The following is a 21,828-nucleotide window of genomic DNA, read 5'->3' as shown; positions in this document are numbered from 1 at the left end:
AGTTGAAGCCTTGGAATCTGGTGAGAATTTCTTTCCCATATGTTATCATCGTCATCGTCATCGTCTTGTACAGTATCCCCTCAGGGTCGTTCACCTGTCCTCAAGACATCTCGACTTTGTGAAACGGAGCCCCGCGCCCCCATCGCATGTCGACTCTCTCTTCTCAACACTCAGCGACCCTGCAGTATCGCATCATCTCCATCTTGTTGAGTTGTTGACGCGGGAGATGTCTAGGTGAAGGAGCTGTGGATGGTCTACAATCAGGTGAAAGTTCTTTTCTGCGATGAGATCGACTGAACGCATGTTTGAATAGAAGAAGAAGGACGGATCTTTGCCAGAGCCTCCTCTCTATCAGGTGATGAACATGATCGATGTAGACATGATGTCCACATCACTTCTTGTGATCCAACACCCTCCCGCTCTCCTTCACCTGATCAGTTCCTCCCCTCCTCTCCCCTGGCCTCCCTCACTTCCTCTCTACTGCAGTGCGCCAAATGTATCCTAGATCCACTCGGAGAGGATGCGAAAAGGAGTGCGAAGAAGAGGTGAGGAGGTGAGGAGGTGAGGAGAGGCGAGCGCTAAGTTTACAGCAGCCCTCCCTTCCTCTGCTCTTGCGGTGCTGCGTACCACATCCGCTGCATTGCGAGCTGTTTCATGAAGTACATTCCCGCTGCTGTAGGATGTGCGGATGACAAACTTTGCAGAGCTGCCGTCCACCTTCCCACGGGGGAGACTGTCGCGTCGTTGGAGGGACTGATGCCTGTAGGAAGAGGAAAGGGGGATGCGGCAGAGGCGTTCGGGCGTTGAGGGGGGGAGAGAGGTGGTGGTATCGCTTTGATGGTGATAGGGGATGATAGAAGAGGTGAATGGGAGGGAGTGGTGTTGGTGTAGGAGGAGGAGGAAGATGAAACGGAGGAGGAGGAGGAGGAGGAGGAGGAGGAGAAGGAGGAAAGCGAAGATGATGATGAGGATCTGGAGGTGGAAGATTAATGTGCACGGCGTAGGTTCAAGGGAGATGTCCTTGCTGCAATGAGATGTACACCTGGGGGCAGGTGCTGCGTATGATTGCAGATAGAGATAGGTAACACCTTTTACGGTCCTGCTGCTGCTGCTGCTGCTGCTGCTGCTGCTGCTGCTGCTGCTGCTGCTGCTGCTGCTGCTGCTGCTGCTGCTGCTGCTGCTGCTGCTGCTGCTGCTGCTGCTGCTGCTGCTGCTGCTGCTGCTGCTGCTGCTGCTGCTGCTTCTCCCACAGCGTTTCATCTTCCTTCCCGTGTCCCACCTTTGAAGTGGTCTTTTGATAGAGAGCTGCTTCGGAGAGCAAGAGCGCCTGGGTCATCGGCAGCAACGAGCCCTGCAGAGGAGGAGGAGGAGGAGGACGCCCTCCTGACTGGGGACGACCAGCAGGAGATGAGCGACGAGGAGAACGATGAGGTATGCTCTGTGATTTAATGTGCCCTTCTGATCTCTCTAATAGCACATCTCGGATGCGTTCGAAGAGGAGTTCGAGATATTTGACTTGACAAGTCCTCCACAGGCAAGAGCAGCTCTTGCCTCAGAGCAAGGGGAGGAGGGAGTAGAGAGGGAGGGCGAAGAGAACGAGGAAGAGAAGAAGCGAGGCGAGAGGAAGGAGGAGGAGGTTGTAGATCTAACATGAAAGATTGGACATGAGAATATTTCACAAACGACCGTACAAGGCCTCGAGGACAACATAGATATCTCTACTATACAAGGTCTTCCACCATGTGGCTCAGCCGCGTGCACCTGCGACGAGTCAAACCTTCCTCGACCTCCTCGACCTCCTCCCGCTCACATGATGTTGATGTTCGAGTCCTCTTCGTATCTCTTCCTCGCTGCGATATCGTCACACGGCGTGACAAGGCAGCTCGGCAATGCATCACCAGCATTGAGCGACGTCTTGACGAGCTGGTGGAGGAAGAGACAGTTCCCATCGTCGTTTGACCTGTCGAGAACCTCCTGAAGGCCATGGAAGCTCAGGCGCAGGCAAGCACGTGCAGGCATGACACACCTCCTCCTCACTGCCTCCAGCTCTCTGCGACAGAAAACTTTCCTGTTCGATGAGGATCATCACAACAACGAGAGCAACAACGATCGTCGACCTCGTTCGCCTGCCAGTTCCACCAGAAAGGTAGTTTGTCCTTAAAGTTGGTATGCCTGCACACGACAAGATTCAGCGGCGACGGAGAAAAGCAAGCCTCCTCGTACAAGAAGTCTGAGAGCAGCCAATGATGGTCCTGCTGCAGGTGTTCATGCTTGAAGAGGATGATCAATAGGTTGATGCTCTCCTTCAGCACACAGCACACTTGATCTCTGCCCGTCATCGTCACTCTTCATAAGTTAAGCTCAGCAGCACGACCTGAGGTGATCCTCGGAGCTCGAGCAACGCGTCCCAACCGACTTGGTCTTGAGAGTCGTCAAGGGGCCATCCCACTCCAGCGAGGAGGAGACCACTATTGCCAGTAGCGGCATGCCGATCTCAGATCGCAGGATCTGCTGCTGCAGCTTCGCACCGACGCTGCCTTGAGCGGCTCGTGACAGGGCACGGAGGATCATCAAGGCTTTCCCGTGGGAGTAGGAGGGGTCGAGCTCGCAGCTCCTGCCGCTGGGAGCCGAGAGGAACCCCTCGCGCATGATGAACTGCTTGAGGAGCTTGATGGTATACTTGACCACCTCGCTCTCTGACTGCGGCACGCAGGACTCGCCAAGCAGCATGCAGACCGAGGCCGAGGATACGACTACCTTGACCGACTGCAGGATGACCTGCTCCAGTGCAAGTGTAAGGTGTGGAGGGATGGGGATGCGAGAAGAGAGGAGGAACACGAAGAAGAGCACAACCAACGAGATGCCGAAGAGAGGAGGAGAGGAGGAGAGGAGGAGAGGAGGAGGAACGACCTTTTCAAGATTCTCCCCGCCTGAAGACGAAGTAGATCTTCTTTTCAAGGACGTCTGGAGCTTCTTCAGATAGTGGGCTACAACAGAGTTCGAGATCTGCGTATTGAACTTTAGCCGTCATGGTTGAGGGAAGATGAAGTCAGAACCGAGGAGACTTTTGCGTTCTTGATCTTATCAACGTTGCATGGATATTGTGCCATAAACGCTAAGGCCATCATGGCAGTTTCATGGATTCTGCGGTTTGTTTCTTGAGTAGAAGCAAAGAATGACATGCAAGTCAAACCTTGACGATGAGAGAGTCGATATGGTTCGACAGAGTCCAGCGATCAGATTCGATCTCATCACCATCACGCTGCACGCCTCCTCGCCCTGTCATATTGCTTAGCGTTCATTCCAACCATCCCATCCCATCCCATCCCATCAAACTTCAAGTCACGTTATGTCTGGTCGCACCATCAAAACATTTCCTTACCAGCCTTGCACAGCACAGGATGATGTAGCTCAAGCATAAAGCACAGTGCATGTTCGTGTCGTTGTTGGCACAAAGATCCACCTCTATCAGGCAAGTCATTTTCTTAACACACTGTTATCAAGCCGAACCATCCGTTACGTCGGATTTGATTTCCCTACAGATATTTGAGAGTGTATCGCCCTGCATATTCGCATCAGAAGAGGACATGACTGGAGCAGGAGCAACTTACAATCATGTCCAGCATCCCAAGTCTTGCGCAAAGTCTCTTGCAGCTGGTCAAGCGCATCAAGGCTTCCAAGGAGCAAGCCCTTCACAACTCACCAAGTTTGATCTGTAGCTATTCTTGATAGGAAGCGACAAGCTAGCATTCTCCCCTTGACACAACCCTTTGACAGGAGGAGTTGCTCCACTGCCACAACAACTTCGTTCCACGAGAACCCATCGCATTCATGAAGCATCCATCTAAAAACCAACACGTTTGTCAGGCTTACTGCTTGTCTTTACAAGTGAACTAGACCTGCTATCGATCAAATCTCCTGCATCAATCGCGGCAAAGTGCAGTTCCTCTCTGACACATGAGCACGTCAGTCCACACAACGAACAACGTCCCGTGCTCACTGGCTAAAACCATGAGGAGAGTTCATCCTTGGCGAGCCTCCAGAGTTCGTCTTGTCCGAGATCGCACTGACAGAGTGCATCGACATCTGGTTGCGCAAGAAATTGTGCAAAGCTTCCTCATCGAGCCCTCGCTTCTGCTCGGCGCTGCCATCAGCCCTGCCTGCATTTTCACACTCCCTTTGATGGTCCATCCTTGCGTCGTCTCCACACTGCTCAAACAAGTCCAGGTCCACCGTTTCATCACCAGCTCTGCTCTCGCCGACAGCATCCGCCGCTTCTCTCTTCTGTGAAGCATCATCCTCACCTGCAACAACTTCACTCAGGTCGAAAGCTGGCCGCATGTGCGCATACCACTGTCTCGCTCCTGATTCATGGAATCTTCCTGCAGACCATCTATTCGGAATTCAACCCCTCGAGATACGGGCAGACTTGATTTCAGAGCTGGTGGCGAATCGATGCCAACCTATCACAACCGTCAGCCCACACCCCTGATGCCGGACCGTCACTTCACGTTGTGCTCAGCATCTCGGTGGACCTCCAGGGTGCCCTGCAGGAAGGAGAGAGGGAGAGTAAACGATGAGGGCGAGTTTGCAACATAGATCGAGTCACACGACAATCTTGATTCGGACATACCGCAAGAGAGAGGTCCTTCGGTAACGCAGCATTGATACTTCCGCTCTGCATGAACAAACGAGAATCAGGGAAAAAGATACTGTGACAAGAGCCAGGCAAGCATGCAGACAAACTGAGGAGTCGCCCTGATCTATTGCCGATTCATCAATCACACCTGTCTCACTCGATCTTCTGCAGGGAGAGCAGACGCCTGGTGGTGGCTGCTGCTGCTCTGTACGATGGAATGGAGCTCTGTAATCGAATTGGTCAAGATTGTTTTGATCTTTTCCCTGCTCGAAGTTTCAAGGCTGTTTGATCTGGATGACACAGGATCTGTTTTTCCTAGAGGCGACTTGCCGCTGCCCTCCAGGTTTTCATACAAAGCTTTCAGTTTTCCCACTTTCTCGCCCTGTGACATTTTATCCGGCAATCCTTCCTTGTTCATTGCACAAACACCAGCACTCATGATCAAATGTCATGCATATGAGAGTGCAAGGGAATTCAGTGTCGGTCAACTTGAGTTCTCAAGTCCAAGGGAGGCTGTCAAGGTACGGCTGAGACTAAGTGTATGAGATAAGTATCGGTGACGACTAAGACAACGATCTTGTATTACGAGCAGACGAGGATCAAGTGTGCAGTAGAGGATGATGGCGGAGAGCAGAGCGATACGAGAGGACACTATGAGTTCCTGGCGCGCAGCTGTGAGCCTAAGGAAGCTTGCGGTCCCTCCCGCTCCTCCCGTTTGCTTTCATTGCGTCATAACAGGAAAGCATTGAGCCTTGCCCATTCGGTCCTTCACCAGAAAAGATTTGTTCATCTTGAAACCTTTCTGTATATTTTGAAGATGTCATTATTGTAAGTTTGAAATCGTTATCGGAGGCTATCAGACATTTCAAAGAAGCATTTCTTTCGTGGATTACAAGTCCGCCTCGGTACATAGTAGTCATTGATCTACCCTAGTTGAAAGACACTAAACAACTGGTATCAGATCAATTAATCTCTTAATCTCGCTGCCTAACATTTTTCCACCCGTACCGTTGTCCTGGTCGGAACTGGGGTACTGTATTATGGCAACCACCGGTGGCATGACGAGGACTACACCCTCTACACCAACGTTCTTGCGGTACCCCTGCCTGCAGAAGGGGAGGATATAGTGAACCAGGGTGGAGGGGGTACGTGATTAAGTTAAAAGAGGGGTAGGCAGACTTTCCAAATACACTTCATGAGGGTGGGGTCACCCGACTATGCTTGAGGGTAGGGTGGTTTGATGGATAACGGCTACAGCCGATAAGTTTAGTATTCACTTTTAGGTTTTAGATGGACTTCTTGTACCGAGAAATGCGTATAATAAATACATTTATCCCTAAAAAGCAATACAAAAATACTTCAAATATGTTGAGTAAACTTTACGGTCCTATCGGATCGGACCTGCCCCGGCGGGCTCACCTCGCTGGTCTGACCGGCCGGACTGACCCGGCCGGGCCGAACTTCCGTGTCCCTTGTTTGTATTACTGAACTGAGATCACCGGGCTCACCTCAGGTGGTGAAGGGTCATCATTGACATGGTTGCCGGCAGCCAAGCACAGAAGGTGAGGGGATAGAGCGATGAGAATGCCTCGGCGACCCATGGGCACATGCTGATCCTGACCCAACCATTTCATGCTGCTGACCCAGCATCGCAGGTCTTGGTTTCTCTCGGCATCTCCTCTTTAGGCTTGATCGCTGCCCTTGTGGTGGTGTGGAGTTCAACCACCACGAGGGGGGCCCTAGAGGCGACATCAGAAACCGTGACAGCAACCCCACCAGTCAATCTGCCTGATGCACAGGCATCGCTCAAGAATATGCAGAATGATGCGGATAAAGCAGAGAGCATGCAGATGAAGATAAACCATTTGTGGAAGCAGGTTGTAGCAGATGCTCGCCAGGGCTTCTACAAGTACGAGAAGGGGAACCCGTACTGGGACGATTCTGTGACCTTCACCTTGGAAAAAGAGGTATGCCACGAATCTTCTTGAATCTGTTCTGATTGTTCTGTTGTAGGATAACGAGGACGAGGGCGCGGATGGTGATCAGCCGGTAATACAGGTGAAACAGTTTCTCCTGGGCTTATCACGCGTGCATGAATAGGCAGCGAAATTGACCAGCAAAGAGGCTGAACCTGATGTCGTTGTGAAGTGGGAGAAAGAGCTTGCTGAAAGCAAGGTGAAACCTAGGACCCTCACTGCGACTGTCAAGCTAACAGCAGCTTTGATCCTGCAGAAGGGGTTGGTGGCTTCTTTGCACAGCCGGGAGAAAAGAATTCATGACAGGTGTTTTTCTTTTTTGGGTGTCGATGTGAAAGCTGATGGTTGCCTTTTTGGGTTCGGAAGACAAATGAGAACACGGAGAAGGGGTTACAATCTTGACGACACAGATTTACTAGAATGAGCGATTGAATGAATGACACTTAATACTGCAACTGCTTTCAAATTCAAGGAGACAACAAGCATGGCATGATTCTAACATATCGTGACTGGAATTTACTCAAAGCGATCATCCAAGTGACGTAGCTCTAGAACGTTGTGTAATCAAATCACAACTTGCTTGTTCAGCACAGTGTCCCTCGACACCGCAACTCCCTGTTCTGACAACCACATCAACACCTGCACAACTGTGAGATGCTCCAAGAGAATGGAGCATAAAATTTCAAGACCTGTAGCCGTCCTCTGTGTGTCTCCTCCTGCCATGGAGCGAAAGCTCCTTCCCCGAGAACATACCTGCTGCACCTCTCTGGGTCCTGACATCCGTCATGGTTCCGAGCAGCGATGTCTTTGGCCATGAGGCATGCATCGAAAGCCCTGTAGACATTCCCGAGCCAGACGTCGTTGTACCAATTCTGCAGTCAGCGATCGTTGAGTCTCTTCACAGGCCGACAAAGGAAGGACCTGGAAGGTGGATGGAAGGGTCTGACCATTGAAGATGTGCAGGTGAGTTCTAGAGCGACAGACTCAGAGCAGGTGATTGCAAGTAGCAGCATTGCGAGTACCTGTGCACACAGGGCATTGAAGGGATGTCGGCTCTGCCCGACACGGGATCGTTCGGCCCGGTGACCCCAAGATTCGGTTTGAGCGTGCTGGAGGCTAACAGTGCAAGAAAGGCAGAAGGCCAGCCACTAGTGCGCATGAGCAGGTCATCGTTGGGCATGAAGAAGTAGTGACAACCGTCTCTGAACGCTGCATTGTTCAGTCCATTCCAAAGTGCAGTCAGTGTATTGGAGTACGGAAAGTCCATCATCGTGATTTTGAAGCATCCAGCTTGTCCACACTGCTGTGCCTTTGAAACACTCTCTACCTTCTTCCGAAACACCGACTCAAACGTATGCCGCCCTCTCTCATTGTCCAGAATTTTGTCTCCTTTGTCATAGCCTATCCAGAACTCGAAGGTGCACGGAAACGATGTTGGAATCGCCGTCTCCAGGAACGAGGGCAAGAAAGAGTTGAAGAACCTCATCTTCTCAATCGGCCCATCCTCGTCCCCGCGTGATGTAATCGGCATGGTAATTGCTATCCTAACAGGATCGCCCATGGTGATGTTGTTGAAGAACGGGTACGACACGCTGACATTCTTGCAAGACACATGACGGAAGGGTACCAACAGGAGGAGCGTCAAGGAGCAGTGAACCCACGTTGCACTTCGCTTCCTCCTCTTCGTAGCCATCCCTCCCCCACACGCCCTCCTCTCGCCCTCCTCTCTCTCCCCTCCTTTCCCTTACTCCTCGCACGCGACAAGTCGGAACCCCATCATGGCACGGATCTTTATCGTCTATAACGTCTGCAACCAATATGTAACGGTACCACGGCCAGCAATACCGTTGACGACGGTTATCGAGAGTTTGAGCCGGAGGGGATGGGAGCAATGTGTGGAATGGGTGAGAGGGCGAAGGGAGAGGGCATGTGGTAAGCATCTGGCTCCAGCAAGAGGAACAGAAGTCCATCTCGACATCATATCTTGCTAGAGAACTGCACAAGCTCCCTGCGTGAGAGGCTCCGTTTCACTTGTTGAGTTGTACAGCAACTTTTCCCAGCTACAGGTGTGCAGTGCTTTCTTGCGGTTCATCGGAGGCATACTTTGGCAGCGCCTTGTGCCAGCTAGGAATATTCTGTACGTGATCGTCTCTTCATTGCTCTGTCTTTGATATCTTTTGGGTTGAGATCCTCACTTCTTCCGAAAGCGCAACCGACCATCTTCTAACATCTCCGAACCAACATGCTCGCAGAGGATTTCGAAGATGAGCTCACGTGCCCCGTGTGTCTCATGCTCTTCACTGATCCTCGCACCCTTCCATGTGGTAACTCTCACAACGTCTGCCTCGAGTGTGCTAGAGGTTTGTGGCGGAATCAGACTGTCCCCACTTTGACCATCAACTGCCCGGTTTGTCGTGCTACGTGCTCCTTAGCAAATGGCGTTGAGCGACTTCCTCTCAACCTGGCGCTGAAGAACATGGTGGAAAAGCTTGAAGCTGCGCAGAAGGGGAAGACGGCAAAGAAAACCTCCATCAGGAAGAAGTTCAAGTGCGATGTATGCGAGAAGAAGCCAGCAGTCATGGAATGTGTGACTTGCGTCGTCAAGTACTGTGAGGCTTGTCTGGAGACTTGTCATCCGAAGGAGAGAGCTGTCTTCAAGGCGCATGTTGTCACGCCCATGGAGCCTGTTAGCAACCGAGAGTGCGACACGCATGAAGGGCAGGCTCTTTCTTTCTTCTGTACGCAATGTGGCGTAATGGTCTGTGCCCATTGCCTCCTCATGGGCGCTCACATTGAACATCCTCGCATCAGTCTGCACACGGCAGTCCAAGAGCGCAAGACACAGCTCCAAGAGGGCATGGAGCTGCTGAAAGCGAAACGGAATGCTGTGCTGGAATTCACGCAGAGGGCCGACGCCTCGGTTCAGGAACTGGAGCTCAACTGTAAGCAGATGCGCGATCAGGTCAAGCGAGAGTGCTACGAGCTCAGAGATCATGTTTCAAAGTTGGAAGTCAAGTTGCACTCAGTGATCGACTCCCACGAGAGGGAGAAGTGCGCGGTGTTGATGGGACAGGTTGAAGGACAGCGACAAAAACTTACCATATGGTCGTCACTTCTAGATCGCGCTGAGCAGGTCAGCCCCTTGCACAGTTTGTTTTCGACTTGTTGTCTGCTCGTGTCTTCCACTGACTGCTTGCCCTCCAGATCGTCGCAAACGAGGACGGAGCTGTTTTCCTCGACGTCGACACGCACAAGCTCGACAAGCAGGTACCTATTTCCAATCTCGTTGCCTGTCGATCTCTGTTCAGCTCAGGCTTTGTGACAGCTGAGGGGAGCGGTTGAAGCGTCTGTTTCTCCCCCTCCGATTGCAAACTTGTCGCCAGGTGGACTATGACCCAACTCAGCGGCACCTGCAAGGTTGTGACGTTTCTTTGCTAGGAGGGCTAACACTGAACATGGGGGCTGCAATCTCTTGCATTTCAAGCATGCACTTCACTGAATTTCTTGTTCCTCCTGCCCCCGCAGATCTCAAGTGATGTTCTGATACCTCTTCTCCTTGCGATGCCTGACGTAATCGCAGTTGCGCCGAGGTGACTTCGACCTCGTTGCTGTTGACATGGAACTGCCAGGTTTTTGTTTCCACCGCTTGTTGTTTTCCCTTACCCCAGCGATCAAAGACAAAGAGAGAAGGCGATCGCAACACCTACATCGTCGAGCAAGCTGCGTACGTCCTATCAGAGCATCAGGCTGAGATCCCTTGGAAGGAGATCTATCAAGTTGACCTCGTTTCGGGCCCTTGCCAGTCTTGTTGAAATCATGACAGGGTGTCAATCGCTCCTGCTCATCTTCGGGTTTGGAAGAACAGACTTCATACAGGTGTTGTTGAATCGCAAGATGAGAGCAACTCTGAGCTTTTTTCCGTTGAAGATTCCGAGTTTGCGCTGTCAACAGCAGCGGCAAGGTGAAGGAGCGTCTTGAAGGATAGCAGTGGGGGCTGATGTGTGCGGGCTACAGGGACCGTGGAGTCAAATCAAAGTTTTTTCAACAGGAGTGCCGAGGTGAACTTTTGAAACGATGAGGCTTTGAATGAGTTGCAGAAGTATTGAGAGTATTGACGACCGTGCTTCTATAGAACTCCTGGGGACATTTGTCTTGTAGATTCAACTAGTCGATCGCTTGTGTTGGCATGGGCAGGTGGGGCAGGAGACATACACGCTTCCTCGTCTTCCTTCTTACAACATGGCAGGTGAGCCAGCAAAGCGGACGCAGCACTGCACGTATGTGCTGGAGATGAGCGAGGCGGAGGAGGAGAATCGAGTTGCGGGAAACGCCAATGTGTCAAGCCTATGGCAGGTCTTGAGGCTCACTCGTTCTTGCTCGTAGCGTGAACCTGGAGGGGGCAGGAAATCTACTCGGGGCATTGGAGGACATTCCTGGTCGGAGATCTTCTTCCCGAGCAGGTTACTGGCTGTTTCGGCCCTGCTCGCGCGCTCTGATTTACAGCTCCCTCGACCAGACTTATCGGTTCCGAGTTTGTGGGGTGAACGCACTCGGACGAGGAGACTACTCTCCTGTCAAGGTTAGACCTGTTGCTGCCTTCAAATTTTCTCGTCATTCCCGTGTGGCAGTCGTTCACTACACCTCCACAAACTGAAGAGGTGATACACCTATCCTTTTTCCCTTCCTAAGTTTTCTTCTCCTTCGCCCCTTGCACATTCCATGGCTCTGCCTCCACCTCTACCGTTTCTTCCTCATAATATCATCTCCTCCTCCTCCTCACCTTCCTTATCTTTCACCATCCTTGTCCTCCTTGCTTCTCTTCCTTTCTCCTCTAGTTCTCTTTCTCTCGTACCACAAAGTTAGTCTTATACCCCGACTCAGGAGGCATCCTGGCCGGCTGATGGGGAAGTCAACGACGAGAGCCAGTCTGCTTGTCCGCTTGTCGAGGTGGAGGGATGACGATGCGTGCCGCAGGTGTGACGACGTAGCTGAGCAGAGTTTGAATGCGCCCAGCGAAGCCGAGAACACGGTTGACCAACCTGACTAACGCAATCGCCAGCATAGCTGAAATCTTTGTTTGCACCCAGATTGACGAGAATGCAACGGGCAATCTGTCTTGTCCCATGGAGGAAGAGGATATGGTTCCTAGATAAGCGAAGGTGGGGAGGGGATCGCGATTTCTACATCTTGTAAACACATCAGAAATACAAAGAATAGCACAGGACCGCCATGGGCCTGGATTTGCCTTCTGGCCCATCAAGCTTTCTTGGAGTCGTCAGTCTTGCGAGTCACTAACGCCTTGTAGCACCAAAGGAAGAGATAAGCCTGCTGATATATCACCATGGCAGTCAAGATCGAAATAGGCGCTACTGACCATCCCGAGGCGAAAAGCTGGTGCAAGGGAGGAGGGCAATTTGCCGCATATGCTGCTGTAGATGAGCAGCTCAATCATGCAGACAGTAGCTCCAAGGAAGTCTCCTATCACTCCTCCGATCACTTGATTCCCGTAGATCCCGGCGATGAGCGAAGACGCCATGGTGATAGCAAGGGCGACAAGGGCTTGTTGTACGCCGATTGCAAGAGAGGCGATGATGGAAGCGAGCACGACAGAGAAGACGATGCGAGGAACGGAGAGAAGCTCCTTGCTGCGAGCGAACCAGTTGTAGAACCCTCCCTTGAGATCCTCCTCATCTATGACGTAGTGGCAGCCTCGCATGAGGACAGGCCCTGACAGCCTCGCCAAGGCATGTGCAGCAACTAGCGCGGGGCCGGCCCCTTGTCCCCCGCCGACTCTCCACTCGCTCGGGCCGAGAGAGGCGAGGAGATGAACTTTGGCGATAAGGAAAAGGGCGAGGGCGATGCTGCCGTAGGTTCCTACCCGGGAGTCCTTCATGATCCGCAGTATCTGTGCCAAACTCCACCCGCCCCCGAAGGCGTCGACCGTATCCCCGAGCCCGTCCTCGTGGAAGCAACCAGTCAGCCGCACAGAGGCGGCAACAGACGCTGTCGCTGCCAGGCTGAGAGGTAGCACCGATGCCATGAAGTCAAACCACAGGGCGCTCATGAGACCGACAATGGCGCCAACCAGGGGGAACCTAAGGGAACGAGATGAGCGAGAAAAGGCGCTAGAGGGGACTTGCACATGCCATGCCATGCCACGGACGAGCACCCCGGGATGTAGATCACACCACATGGGACATGGGAGTCTGGTCAGGAAGAGAACGCTGGTGAGGAAGCATCTGGTCTCAGAGGCGTTCTTGGCGTAATCCTCGTCTGACTCCTTTGGTATCCCCGTCAGCAACTCTCCCATGCAGGCCAATGTTTACCTTTGCCGTTGTCCCTGACCCTCTCGAAATGATCTCATCAGCATCGACAACACCTGTCTTTCGTTTCGCGGTCTTCTCTGACTCTTGAGACATATCTGTATGGAATGCAAAGTCACTTTATACATCTGAATCCATATGAACACTTTCGTTTCTTTCTTACTTCTTCTATTGTCTACGGCTTACAAGGAGCCTATTTTCTTGACGAAATTCTTTCTTCGCTCTTGAGGCCATCGTACCTGTCATTCTGCCCCATCCCTCCGATTCCACCCTCCTTCTTTCTTTGTTTACACATTCTACACGTTCACATCAGAACGATCTTCATGTCATCGTGGACATGCTGATCATTTCAGTGTAAGTCTCTCCATTCATCATCATCGTCGTCATCATCATCATTCTCTTCCTCTTCCTCTTCCTCTTCCTCTTCCTCCTCCTCCTCCTCCACTCCTTCATGTTGATACCACACTTCGCTTTCATCGTGAGCAGGAGAAGCCGCGCGACTCGAGCATGGTCGCACCTCGGGGCATCCCAAACCAATACGCCCACACCCTATCCCCTTGTTTCCCTACACCCCACCCCTAGGGAAGAGGATTTTAGCAACTGCAGGGGTGGGTGGGTGTCAAGTTTACACAGAAGAAGGGGGTGAATTTACTTGGAATGTACGGGGTGCTCGAGATATTCAAATAAACAGGGGGTGGTTTATGGGTTGAGCGTGGGGTGGGGTGGTGACGTTGGGGAGCATGCTGTTGTAATGCTGCGGTGGAAGTGCAGGCGGGCGGAGGCATGCAAGAAGAGCGGCAGGCTGGAGGATGTCGAACATGATCGTCAACACCATGATGAATCACGTTGAAGACGTTCACCTTGGAAGAACCTCTTGCTCCATCGGAGCACCCTGCATCGACTGAAGGTGTCCACGGCATCAAAATTTGGCTTGCCTTGCTTCGTCTTTCGCTGTTTCTACTGCTTCCAGATATACTCTGGTTGGATCAGATTCAGCTCTCACTCGCAGAGATCTCCTCTCGCCCTTCGCGTCTATGCTCGAAATGGAGAAGATGAATCTGAATGGTGTTGAAGTAGAGGAGTACGAAATTGAAGAGGCAGAGGAAAGCATCTCCGACACGACGCCCCTGCGCCATTCCAGACAGGAGATCATCGAGGACAGGAGGAAAACTTTCAGCATCAAGGGAATTTTCCGCTCCTCTGACAGGAATTCGTTGAACGAGCTCAGCGGCATCGAGCTACGCAAGATTACTTGGGCCGACGACGATATGCACCAACGCCCTCTGGAGGAAGAGTTCATCATTCCTCCCCGACCGTTCCTGAGGAAGAAGGCGGTTCATCAGATCTTCTTCTGGTGCATCTTCTGGTTCATCATGTTTGTTCTCATCGTTCTGTGGGTGTTGGCAGCAAGGAAACGAGCAATGTAGGAAAGCGCTCGGGTGGGAATGAAAAGGAGATTTGAGAACGAGGAAGGCGATATGCGAAAGAAAAAAATGGCAATGTACATGTGTAAAGTCTCACTGCTGTTGTTGTCCTCTATAAAATACAAGTTTAGTACATCTCACTTGACTTCTGATCCAACGGGAAATGCCCTCTGACGTCACCATCTGTTCCATCAACTGCCAAACCTGTCAGGTTCCAACCTGATTTCCGCCATGCAACGGGTACCTGCATAGTTGAAGAGCTGCCAGGGCCATGACGAGCTCATGTCCATCTTCTTCACACCCGGTGGGAGGTCGTCGCCATGCTGGAAGCAACGGAAAGTCAACGTGGTCAAGGCAAAGGTGCGGCAGCTGATACCTGCCATCCCCTGTAGTCGTAGGCCCTGTCGTCATTGTACGCCCTAATAAGATCATCACCTCACGACCACTCGTGAACGTCCTCCCGTGACTCACTTGCGATATGTCCAAATCAACCCGTCGTCGCCGAGCACATCCTCATTGCTTGCCCCTGCGAGACACACGAAGTTCCATGAAATCGACACAAGCCATGAATCATTTTACCTGCCAGGCCACCACCAAGATCGATGTCTTCTCTCCAGAAACCCTTGTAGCCATCGGTGTCTCTGTTTGCTTTTTCTTGGTCGGTGGACTGCACCATGATACTCAGACATGAAGCAACGATATGACTTCAAGGTATTCTATCACTTGATCGAACGACAATCTCCTGTGTGTATCTTCCTCAGGAGAGAGCGACGAATGTCTGTTAGAACAAACGTATCAGTTCAACCGTTCAGTGATTAGAAATATTATCCTCACCGAAAGAAATCATTCTCCTTCTCAAGGTAATCGGAAATCTGATCCTTGCCCCCCCAGAAGCTATCATAAGACCTGATTGTGGCCTTGAGAGATAGAAGGAGAGCAATGCAACAGGTACCTGCCCCCACTGCTCACATCGAATTCGTACGTTCTTCGAGCTGGCAGTTCGTCCTCGGGGTAGCCCATTCCATTCTCAACCTGCAAATCCGAGAGGACAACATCACAAAGATATCACTTTGCGTCTCTGTTTCTCTCACCGGCCAAAAGTATGAGTACCGATCTTTGATCTCCGCACCCTCTGGCTCCCCCTCGGGGAACTTTCCCGTCCAGCCTTCCTTCCCAACCTGCCGTGACTTTCAGGAGGTCGATCGAGTTTGGAGCGAATCAGAGCAGTCCACAACGACGAAAGCACTTGCTCACACCTCAAAGTCCAAGTCTGCGTTGTTGAAGACGCCTCCCCCGTCAATGTAGGCATTGAGATCCCCGTATGGATATCGCTCCCATCCACTGCTTTTGTGTCAACAAGTTGCTATCTGAAGCCACCCACAGAACAACCTGCCGGTGACACTCAGCACTCTCCCTGAGTAGGGTGTATGCCCGTAACCCTCCCAGTCATCCTGACAAATCAGCATTCATATGAGTACCAAAGGTTTTGTTGGGAGTAAGATCACCGCGAAGGCATCGGGACTTTCCTCGCTGTTCCAGTCATCCGAATAGTAATCGGTCTTTGAGGGAAGACCCTGCATGGACATCTCAGTAACAAGAAATGCTCCAGTGCGAGCTTACAAGCCACTCATTGTCTAATCCCCTCGCCCCGGTTGCTTCGAGAAGCGAGGTCCTGACAAGTGAAAACATGAGCAACAAGACATGGAGGTAGTCTGCCTACCGTTTGAGATCTTTGGCCGATTGCCCACTTTCGGCAGATAGAAACTGCGCATGGGTTCATGGAAGGCAAAAAAAAATGCGCACAAATACCGTGAGGCACACTGCGGCAGAAACGCAACAAGCTAACGCGCCAAGCCTTGCGCTTTGCTGTCGGTCAAGCGGCGCCATGCGCAAAACCAAATTCTTCTGCAGGTAAAACTCAACAAATAGTGAGGACCCCACACATTGATTCAGCGATCAACGGGCTGATCTTGTACGCGAACTCTGCTTTCTTCCAGAGCAAGCTCTTGCAATATCTTTTCATGTTTCATCGTTGTTCACCGCGGTGTACACAAAGTCAAGTGATTGTCTAAAACCATTACGCAATCGTTCCATCCTGGCTATCAAGAGGATGTCCATCACTTTCATCTGCCTCTACCGCCTCTACCACTTCCCTTTCCTTCCCCTGGCTTCCAGGCCATTGCCTGACCCTTGGCAAATCGGAAATCTTTTACTCATCATAGCTTTCGAATAGTCCGCCTCAATGCATTCGGGTTCGCGCGCGAAATGCAAGGGAAGAGCGGAGGAGGAGGGGAGGCGCGTGGGCATAGACGCATGATCCTGAGAGGGCTGAGCTGACGGCAGCTTCGATATATCCTTCTTCCTCCTCTCCTCACTCTTGCGTCAACAAACTTGACGCCATAACCTCGCAACCTCCTTTTGTTCAAGGCTCGGCTCTTTACCAATCTGTATCTCCCCTTTTACTTGCCTTGATCTTGAAGTTCGTCCTTGGAGCGCGTCTTGTGCTGTTCTAGCTTCACTGCTACACACATGGCCAGCAAGGAGGACACGTCGCTTACTAACATCCTTAGCTATGATTCAGATCAGAGCTCCGCCAACGGCGCAAATGCAGAATCTACCGAGGCAGGAAACGAATGCGAGCAAGTAGCGGCTTCAGAAGCAACCGCTCAACCGACGAACGCTACTACCAAAGATGTTGCTCCAGAGACTGTGCCTGAGGAACATGCAGAGAAAGCCCAGGGTCCACCATTGGTCGTGGAGGACGGTGGCCGGGTTAGCATGAAGAGGGCGAGGATGGAGGATGAGGACGAGGCAAGGGATGACGACAACATGCCCGCCAGGAAGATTCTGAAGACTGAAGTTGAGCAGGAGGAAGGAGGGGGGATCCATGAGACCTCCCGTGAGAATAGTGATAAACCACAACCTGCTGAGCAGGAAGTATCATGCGAGAAAAGTGCCGTTCATGACAATGACGGGCCACCAGTGGTGGTATCGGTGGGAGCAGAGAACGGTAGCGATGCTCATAGAGATAATGAGGATAAGGCGGCGGTAGAGGAGACGGCGGGAGCAGGTCATGCCAGCGCTACTCATGACGTGAGCACTACGCATATGGTTGAGGATTCAGAGGGAACAGGCGACGGGAGCGCTCGTGATGGAGACAGAGAGGGGAAGGAAGCGGTAGCGAAGGAGAAGGAAGGGGATGACGATAAGATGAAGGAAGGAGATGATGACAAGACTTCCTTGGCCAGCCAAGGCGAGTTAGGAGCACCAGAATCTTCGAGCGAAGGAGTCCGGGAAGGGGAAACGTTGCAAGACACCTCGGAAATGTCAGGAAAGGATGGTATTCCGGAAATGCCCGCTGGTGGGGTGAATGTCTCGACAAGGGAGGAGATCAAAAGTTTGGCTCCATCCGGAACTGGAGCTGATTCGAATTCTGGCATGCAACATGCGCCCCCTGTCGACCCTAAGGAACCCAACATGCCTCCGATTGCGGTCAGAAATGTTCTCTCCGTTTTGCTAATTCTTTCTCTGTGTATGTGGTGCATGAAATCGGATTGATACCCTTGTCTTGGAAAACAGGGGAATGGAGGTGATATGAGAGCCGGAGAAGAAACATGCGTTGGATCCGACATTCCTTCAAACGTACGGGTGTGATAGCGTCTTATTCCTTCTGTAATCCGCATGCAGACAAATACCAATCCAATTGCCGTGCCTGCGACGAATGAAATCTCGCTTATGCCTGCAATTGAGGCCCCCCAAATCCCAAAGGCAGCTCCAGAGGTGTTGTGATTTGAATTCAACGATTGTTGGTAACATTCCACTTTTCAGGCTAGCTCTACAGTAAACAAAGCATCACTGCCCAGTGGTGGGCAAGACTCAGAAAAACCCATCAGTCAGCAATTGCCGTCTCAAACGACTCCAAGCATCCGACCAGAGCCTCGTCCTGACCAGAATCAGGCAAGGCAATCAAACGACCGTGAAACCGAATACGCGAATTTTGTGGCAAACCACGGACTGAACACTACTCCTTCAGCCAAAGTGACGCCATACCCAATGACGCCTTCGAGTGTTGATAGAATGGGCACGCAAATGGATCCGCAGTCAGCCAAAGGGTTGGGTGGCGATGGCCAGATGATCTCCAGGGTAGATTTAACACCCAAGACTCCTGCCCCGATACGTGGAAGACCTCCAGGTTCCAAGAACAAAAAGTCGGATACGGAGAAGACGAAACGATTCTCGCTGGATTCCCTATCACTTGGAGAGTCAGGGAAGAAGAAAAACGTGCCAAGGTTTGACCCTCCTGAAGATCCAGCAAAGTTTCTTTCCTTTGTGATTTTTTATCTTCGAGTCGAACAACGCAGCCAAGAAGCCGATGATCTGTTGGATCCGAGCAAGATGCCAACAGTGTGCGGGCAAGCTGTCAATCTCTGCGAGCTGTATCATATAGTTCAAAACAAGGGCGGAAAGAACAGGATGCATAGAAGGTTGTGGAAGACAGTTTTGAATGAAATGAAACTGTCGGCCGATGTACAGGCAGATGCAAAGGAGCTGGAAAATATTTATAACACTTACTTGCAATTCTGTGAAGACAAGACTTGGAACCCTGAAGACTTGAAGAAGAATGCTGAGGATCTTGCTAGGGACCCCTCGAGCGTTACTTTGAAACAGCTCTTGGATGCTGGCTTTCTCAGCCTTGATGCTGAACTTTACTGGCAGAAGAAACACCCAGAGAAAGGGCTACTTGGCCCTGTTTTTGGAAAGATCACATTAGATGGCCAGATTGAGTTCGAGGGGCAGAAACACAAGACGCCTGCTGCCTTTGCCAGTGCTGCATGCAAGTCTTTGACAGGCAGGAGCCTGAAAAGGAAGCATGATGGCTGGTCGTCCGTCCGATACAGGAATCGCACACTGGAGTATTACAAATCTCAGTATATAGACCGCAACTCGAGGAAGAATATCACGGGCATGCTACAACCCGAACAGTACTTCGCTGCACATACAAATCTGCTGTCCAAACAAAAGGAAATTATCGAGCAAAGAGAGGAGGAGGAGCGGAACCGAGCTCTTGCACAGGAAAGGGAGAAATCGGCAGCCAAAAAGCCTCCGCCCTTGTGGATGTCCCCCGAGGAAGACGCTCGGGTTGCTGAAGAGATCTCCAAAGGAAACGTCGTTGTGAACACGACTCTCATAGCACAGATCGAATCCGAGAGCCTCAAGGGAGCAGAAGAAGCACGAAAGTTTCTCAGCAGCGTCATAACTGCTATCCGCAACGGCACCATGCCAGAGTTGGTGAGCGGCCTGACGGTCACCCCCCGGGCTCTGAACAGTCTCAGTAAATGTTTCTGGTATTGGATCCGCCGCACGAACTATGTGCCGCCTCGAGGACAGTGGAAGATAGACGACGACATGATCGAGCGGCTTCACGAAGAACTGGCACCAAAGAGGAGGAGGGTGGGCCGAGCGCTAAAGCATGGGCTCCGGATGAGCCGATGGAATGCAAGTCACCTGCCTCCAGGATGGCGACGTGAGATCCGGGATGTCACTCTGGGGTACTACAACTACATCTTGCCCGATGGCAAAGTCTTTCCAACATTCGCCAAGGCTCATGAGTGGTACAGCGGCATCACGCAGCAGGAGAGGGATATCATTGATGCAAAGGCCGCAAGTCAGATCGATGGCGCCATGCCTGGACAGAGCGCAGAGCAGGGACAAGCGAATGCCGGCGGAGAAGAAGCTGGGCAAGCAATGAGCGAAGAGGAAGGGAACGGCGAGGGGGGCAATGCGCAAGGGAAGCGAGAAGGGCCTGTAGATTCAGAGCAAGTCGGAATAGACGAAACGAACGCGTTGAAGGAAGAGGATTCTGAGAACGAGCGTGTGAATGATGAAGGGCAGGATGCTTCCGACCGTCCTCCGCTACCTGAGGCTGCCGCTGGGACGCAGGGGGCAGAGGATGAGCAGGAGAAGTACAAGTTGTGGTTCTGCTCTTGTTGCTCGAAACCAGTCTGTCAGAACGTGGTGATGGAAGACTTCATCAGCAGGAAGCTCTGTCCTGAGTTCGATGAGTGCCAGCAGTACGCAGCGGTAGTCCGTGAGTACTTGATCCTCCTGAAGCATCTTTGCCAAATCAACAAGGGGATGCAAAGAATAGGATCGAATGCTTCAACTCTACAGCTCCTAATCGAAGTCGTCCTCGCCGGAGCTCATAGCAACTTCGACCACAAACCCCTCGACCACCTTGCGATCGAAGTGCTTCTAGGTCAGCCTCTAAACCCATCCTCGCCTTGCGTTTCTCTCTCACTTTGTTCACTCTCAATGTTTGTGACTACTTTCTTGATCCCTCAGCGGTTGCCCCAGTGATCAATCTCAGAGTCTCGCCGGGAACAAGAATTTTGTCGTTGATATCTGACGTACGAATCTTGATACATGTGACTGTCCACTCTTGACGCAGTGAGTAGGCTTTGACTCGAGCGTGTGATAGTCATCGATTTGACACCGCCAGCATGCTCGCGTTTCTGGTAGCCAGGCTGGCTGACAACCCGCATAACATGCAGGTAGAGAGATCTTGAGAGTGCGAGCGAAGGACTAGTTCTTGATTCCATCCAGGTGCTAGTTGAGAACGAAGAGCAGATCATGCCAATTCTGCTGTCTCTCGTCATGTTCCCGAGGAACGAGACGCTCATCGCTCTCGCCCTCGAGGCCATCCAACGGCTTCTCTCTTTCAGCTTCACCGCTCCAATGCTGCGCAGAATACACTCCATCCAGGTTGAACCTTGCCGGCGCTGTCTTACCTGCATGCTCGGGAGAGTTTCTCATATCTGGCATAGGGATGTCTGGGCGTGTTTGTCCGGCTGGTCTGCGGGAAGCCGGTGATGATCGCGTTGCACAGAAGCACACACATCTCCAACGAGGATCGGATTCGAGCTGCAAACATTCTCCTCAAGGTGGCGGAGGGATCGGGCGGCATAGCTGCCCTGCAGGTCGACAGAGGTGGAGGTGTGAAGAGGGCGTGACAAGCTGGACAGGAGCACGAGCAAGAGCTGGTCGAGCTGCTGACCAACATTAACCTATCTTTAGGGAAGTACAACAACCAGAACGATGTCTCTCATTTGACAGTCCTGCTGGTAAACAATTAATTTGCAAGCTGGCCGGTTGAAATGATGCTTGACAGGCATCCATCATGTACGCGTTGGTGCCGACTGAAGCTCCCTACCTCAAGGCGCTGGAGGTAATCACAAGGTTTTCAAATGATGATATTGAGCTTAAACACTTGTTGAGCAGAAGTTGGAGTATGACACCAGTTACGGGTGAAGACGCTCATAATAAATGGACAATACATGAACATGGATCAGAAACAATCAGTGCATCATCGCGAACGGAAAAGGTCAAGAGTAGCAAAATGGTTCAAACTTGGCTACACTGTTTACTCCGCAGCCATGGCACAACCAGGTTTGTGCTAACAGCCTATG

The 21,828-nt window shown here is 51.7% G+C and overlaps 9 protein-coding genes across 9 annotated transcripts; 5 read left to right on the top strand and 4 right to left on the bottom strand.

The window, feature by feature from the left end:
* Positions 1 to 593: 593 nt before the first annotated feature.
* Positions 594 to 1,696, top strand: GUITHDRAFT_150112 (hypothetical protein; the record flags this gene model as incomplete). Its single annotated transcript, XM_005840898.1, has 5 exons — positions 594 to 659; positions 705 to 762; positions 1,005 to 1,081; positions 1,302 to 1,431; positions 1,475 to 1,696. Coding segments are annotated over exons 1-5 (445 nt in total), but the record flags the coding sequence as incomplete, so codon positions are not given.
* Positions 1,697 to 1,721: 25 nt separating this feature from the next.
* GUITHDRAFT_132403 (hypothetical protein) lies at positions 1,722 to 5,078 on the bottom strand (the record flags this gene model as incomplete). The annotated part of the gene is made up of 15 exons (XM_005840897.1): positions 1,722 to 1,761; positions 1,811 to 1,850; positions 1,899 to 1,974; positions 2,027 to 2,068; positions 2,118 to 2,172; positions 2,224 to 2,328; positions 2,375 to 2,930; positions 3,612 to 3,654; positions 3,704 to 3,791; positions 3,900 to 3,950; positions 4,001 to 4,304; positions 4,352 to 4,463; positions 4,512 to 4,547; positions 4,634 to 4,678; positions 4,788 to 5,078. 15 exons carry the CDS (start codon positions 5,076 to 5,078, stop codon positions 1,722 to 1,724), a joined length of 1,884 nt encoding a protein of 627 aa, XP_005840954.1.
* Positions 5,079 to 6,174: 1,096 nt separating this feature from the next.
* On the top strand, positions 6,175 to 6,863 carry GUITHDRAFT_132402 (hypothetical protein; the record flags this gene model as incomplete). Its single annotated transcript, XM_005840896.1, has 5 exons — positions 6,175 to 6,201; positions 6,295 to 6,606; positions 6,653 to 6,688; positions 6,740 to 6,814; positions 6,855 to 6,863. The coding sequence occupies 5 exons, from the start codon at positions 6,175 to 6,177 to the stop codon at positions 6,861 to 6,863; spliced, it is 459 nt and encodes a 152-aa protein (XP_005840953.1).
* A 254-nt stretch (positions 6,864 to 7,117) lies between these two features.
* GUITHDRAFT_160761 (hypothetical protein) lies at positions 7,118 to 8,350 on the bottom strand. Its single transcript, XM_005840895.1, has 4 exons — positions 7,638 to 8,350; positions 7,537 to 7,585; positions 7,305 to 7,487; positions 7,118 to 7,254 (listed from the first exon to the last, which is right to left on the bottom strand). The coding sequence occupies exons 1-4, from the start codon at positions 8,306 to 8,308 to the stop codon at positions 7,180 to 7,182; spliced, it is 978 nt and encodes a 325-aa protein (XP_005840952.1). The 5' UTR covers positions 8,309 to 8,350; the 3' UTR covers positions 7,118 to 7,179.
* A 507-nt stretch (positions 8,351 to 8,857) lies between these two features.
* GUITHDRAFT_132400 (hypothetical protein) lies at positions 8,858 to 11,595 on the top strand (the record flags this gene model as incomplete). Its single annotated transcript, XM_005840894.1, has 12 exons — positions 8,858 to 9,748; positions 9,820 to 9,882; positions 10,196 to 10,244; positions 10,492 to 10,576; positions 10,630 to 10,673; positions 10,774 to 10,809; positions 10,862 to 10,968; positions 11,019 to 11,075; positions 11,132 to 11,194; positions 11,244 to 11,273; positions 11,497 to 11,562; positions 11,590 to 11,595. The coding sequence occupies 12 exons, from the start codon at positions 8,858 to 8,860 to the stop codon at positions 11,593 to 11,595; spliced, it is 1,497 nt and encodes a 498-aa protein (XP_005840951.1).
* A 276-nt stretch (positions 11,596 to 11,871) lies between these two features.
* Positions 11,872 to 13,034, bottom strand: GUITHDRAFT_100220 (hypothetical protein; the record flags this gene model as incomplete). The annotated part of the gene is made up of 4 exons (XM_005840893.1): positions 11,872 to 11,940; positions 11,990 to 12,710; positions 12,804 to 12,895; positions 12,942 to 13,034. The coding sequence occupies 4 exons, from the start codon at positions 13,032 to 13,034 to the stop codon at positions 11,872 to 11,874; spliced, it is 975 nt and encodes a 324-aa protein (XP_005840950.1).
* A 638-nt stretch (positions 13,035 to 13,672) lies between these two features.
* Positions 13,673 to 14,055, top strand: GUITHDRAFT_150108 (hypothetical protein; the record flags this gene model as incomplete). Its single annotated transcript, XM_005840892.1, has 1 exon — positions 13,673 to 14,055. A coding segment is annotated over one exon (168 nt), but the record flags the coding sequence as incomplete, so codon positions are not given.
* A 498-nt stretch (positions 14,056 to 14,553) lies between these two features.
* On the bottom strand, positions 14,554 to 16,269 carry GUITHDRAFT_160759 (hypothetical protein; the record flags this gene model as incomplete). Its single annotated transcript, XM_005840891.1, has 14 exons — positions 16,172 to 16,269; positions 16,083 to 16,126; positions 15,983 to 16,034; positions 15,868 to 15,936; positions 15,752 to 15,813; positions 15,619 to 15,703; positions 15,454 to 15,540; positions 15,315 to 15,394; positions 15,197 to 15,268; positions 15,086 to 15,140; positions 14,942 to 15,029; positions 14,834 to 14,888; positions 14,739 to 14,781; positions 14,554 to 14,685 (listed from the first exon to the last, which is right to left on the bottom strand). Exons 1-14 carry the CDS (start codon positions 16,247 to 16,249, stop codon positions 14,554 to 14,556), a joined length of 1,002 nt encoding a protein of 333 aa, XP_005840948.1. The 5' UTR covers positions 16,250 to 16,269.
* A 622-nt stretch (positions 16,270 to 16,891) lies between these two features.
* Positions 16,892 to 21,670, top strand: GUITHDRAFT_132396 (hypothetical protein; the record flags this gene model as incomplete). Its single annotated transcript, XM_005840890.1, has 11 exons — positions 16,892 to 17,854; positions 17,942 to 18,010; positions 18,050 to 18,142; positions 18,191 to 20,618; positions 20,705 to 20,769; positions 20,818 to 20,913; positions 20,966 to 21,124; positions 21,187 to 21,339; positions 21,385 to 21,483; positions 21,531 to 21,587; positions 21,641 to 21,670. 11 exons carry the CDS (start codon positions 16,892 to 16,894, stop codon positions 21,668 to 21,670), a joined length of 4,212 nt encoding a protein of 1,403 aa, XP_005840947.1.
* Between the last annotated feature and the right edge of the window lie 158 nt (positions 21,671 to 21,828).

This window comes from Guillardia theta (assembly GCF_000315625.1).
Source record: "Guillardia theta CCMP2712 unplaced genomic scaffold GUITHscaffold_4, whole genome shotgun sequence".
Lineage (NCBI taxonomy): Eukaryota > Cryptophyceae > Pyrenomonadales > Geminigeraceae > Guillardia > Guillardia theta.
This window is presented reverse-complemented; position numbering and strand designations above follow the sequence as displayed.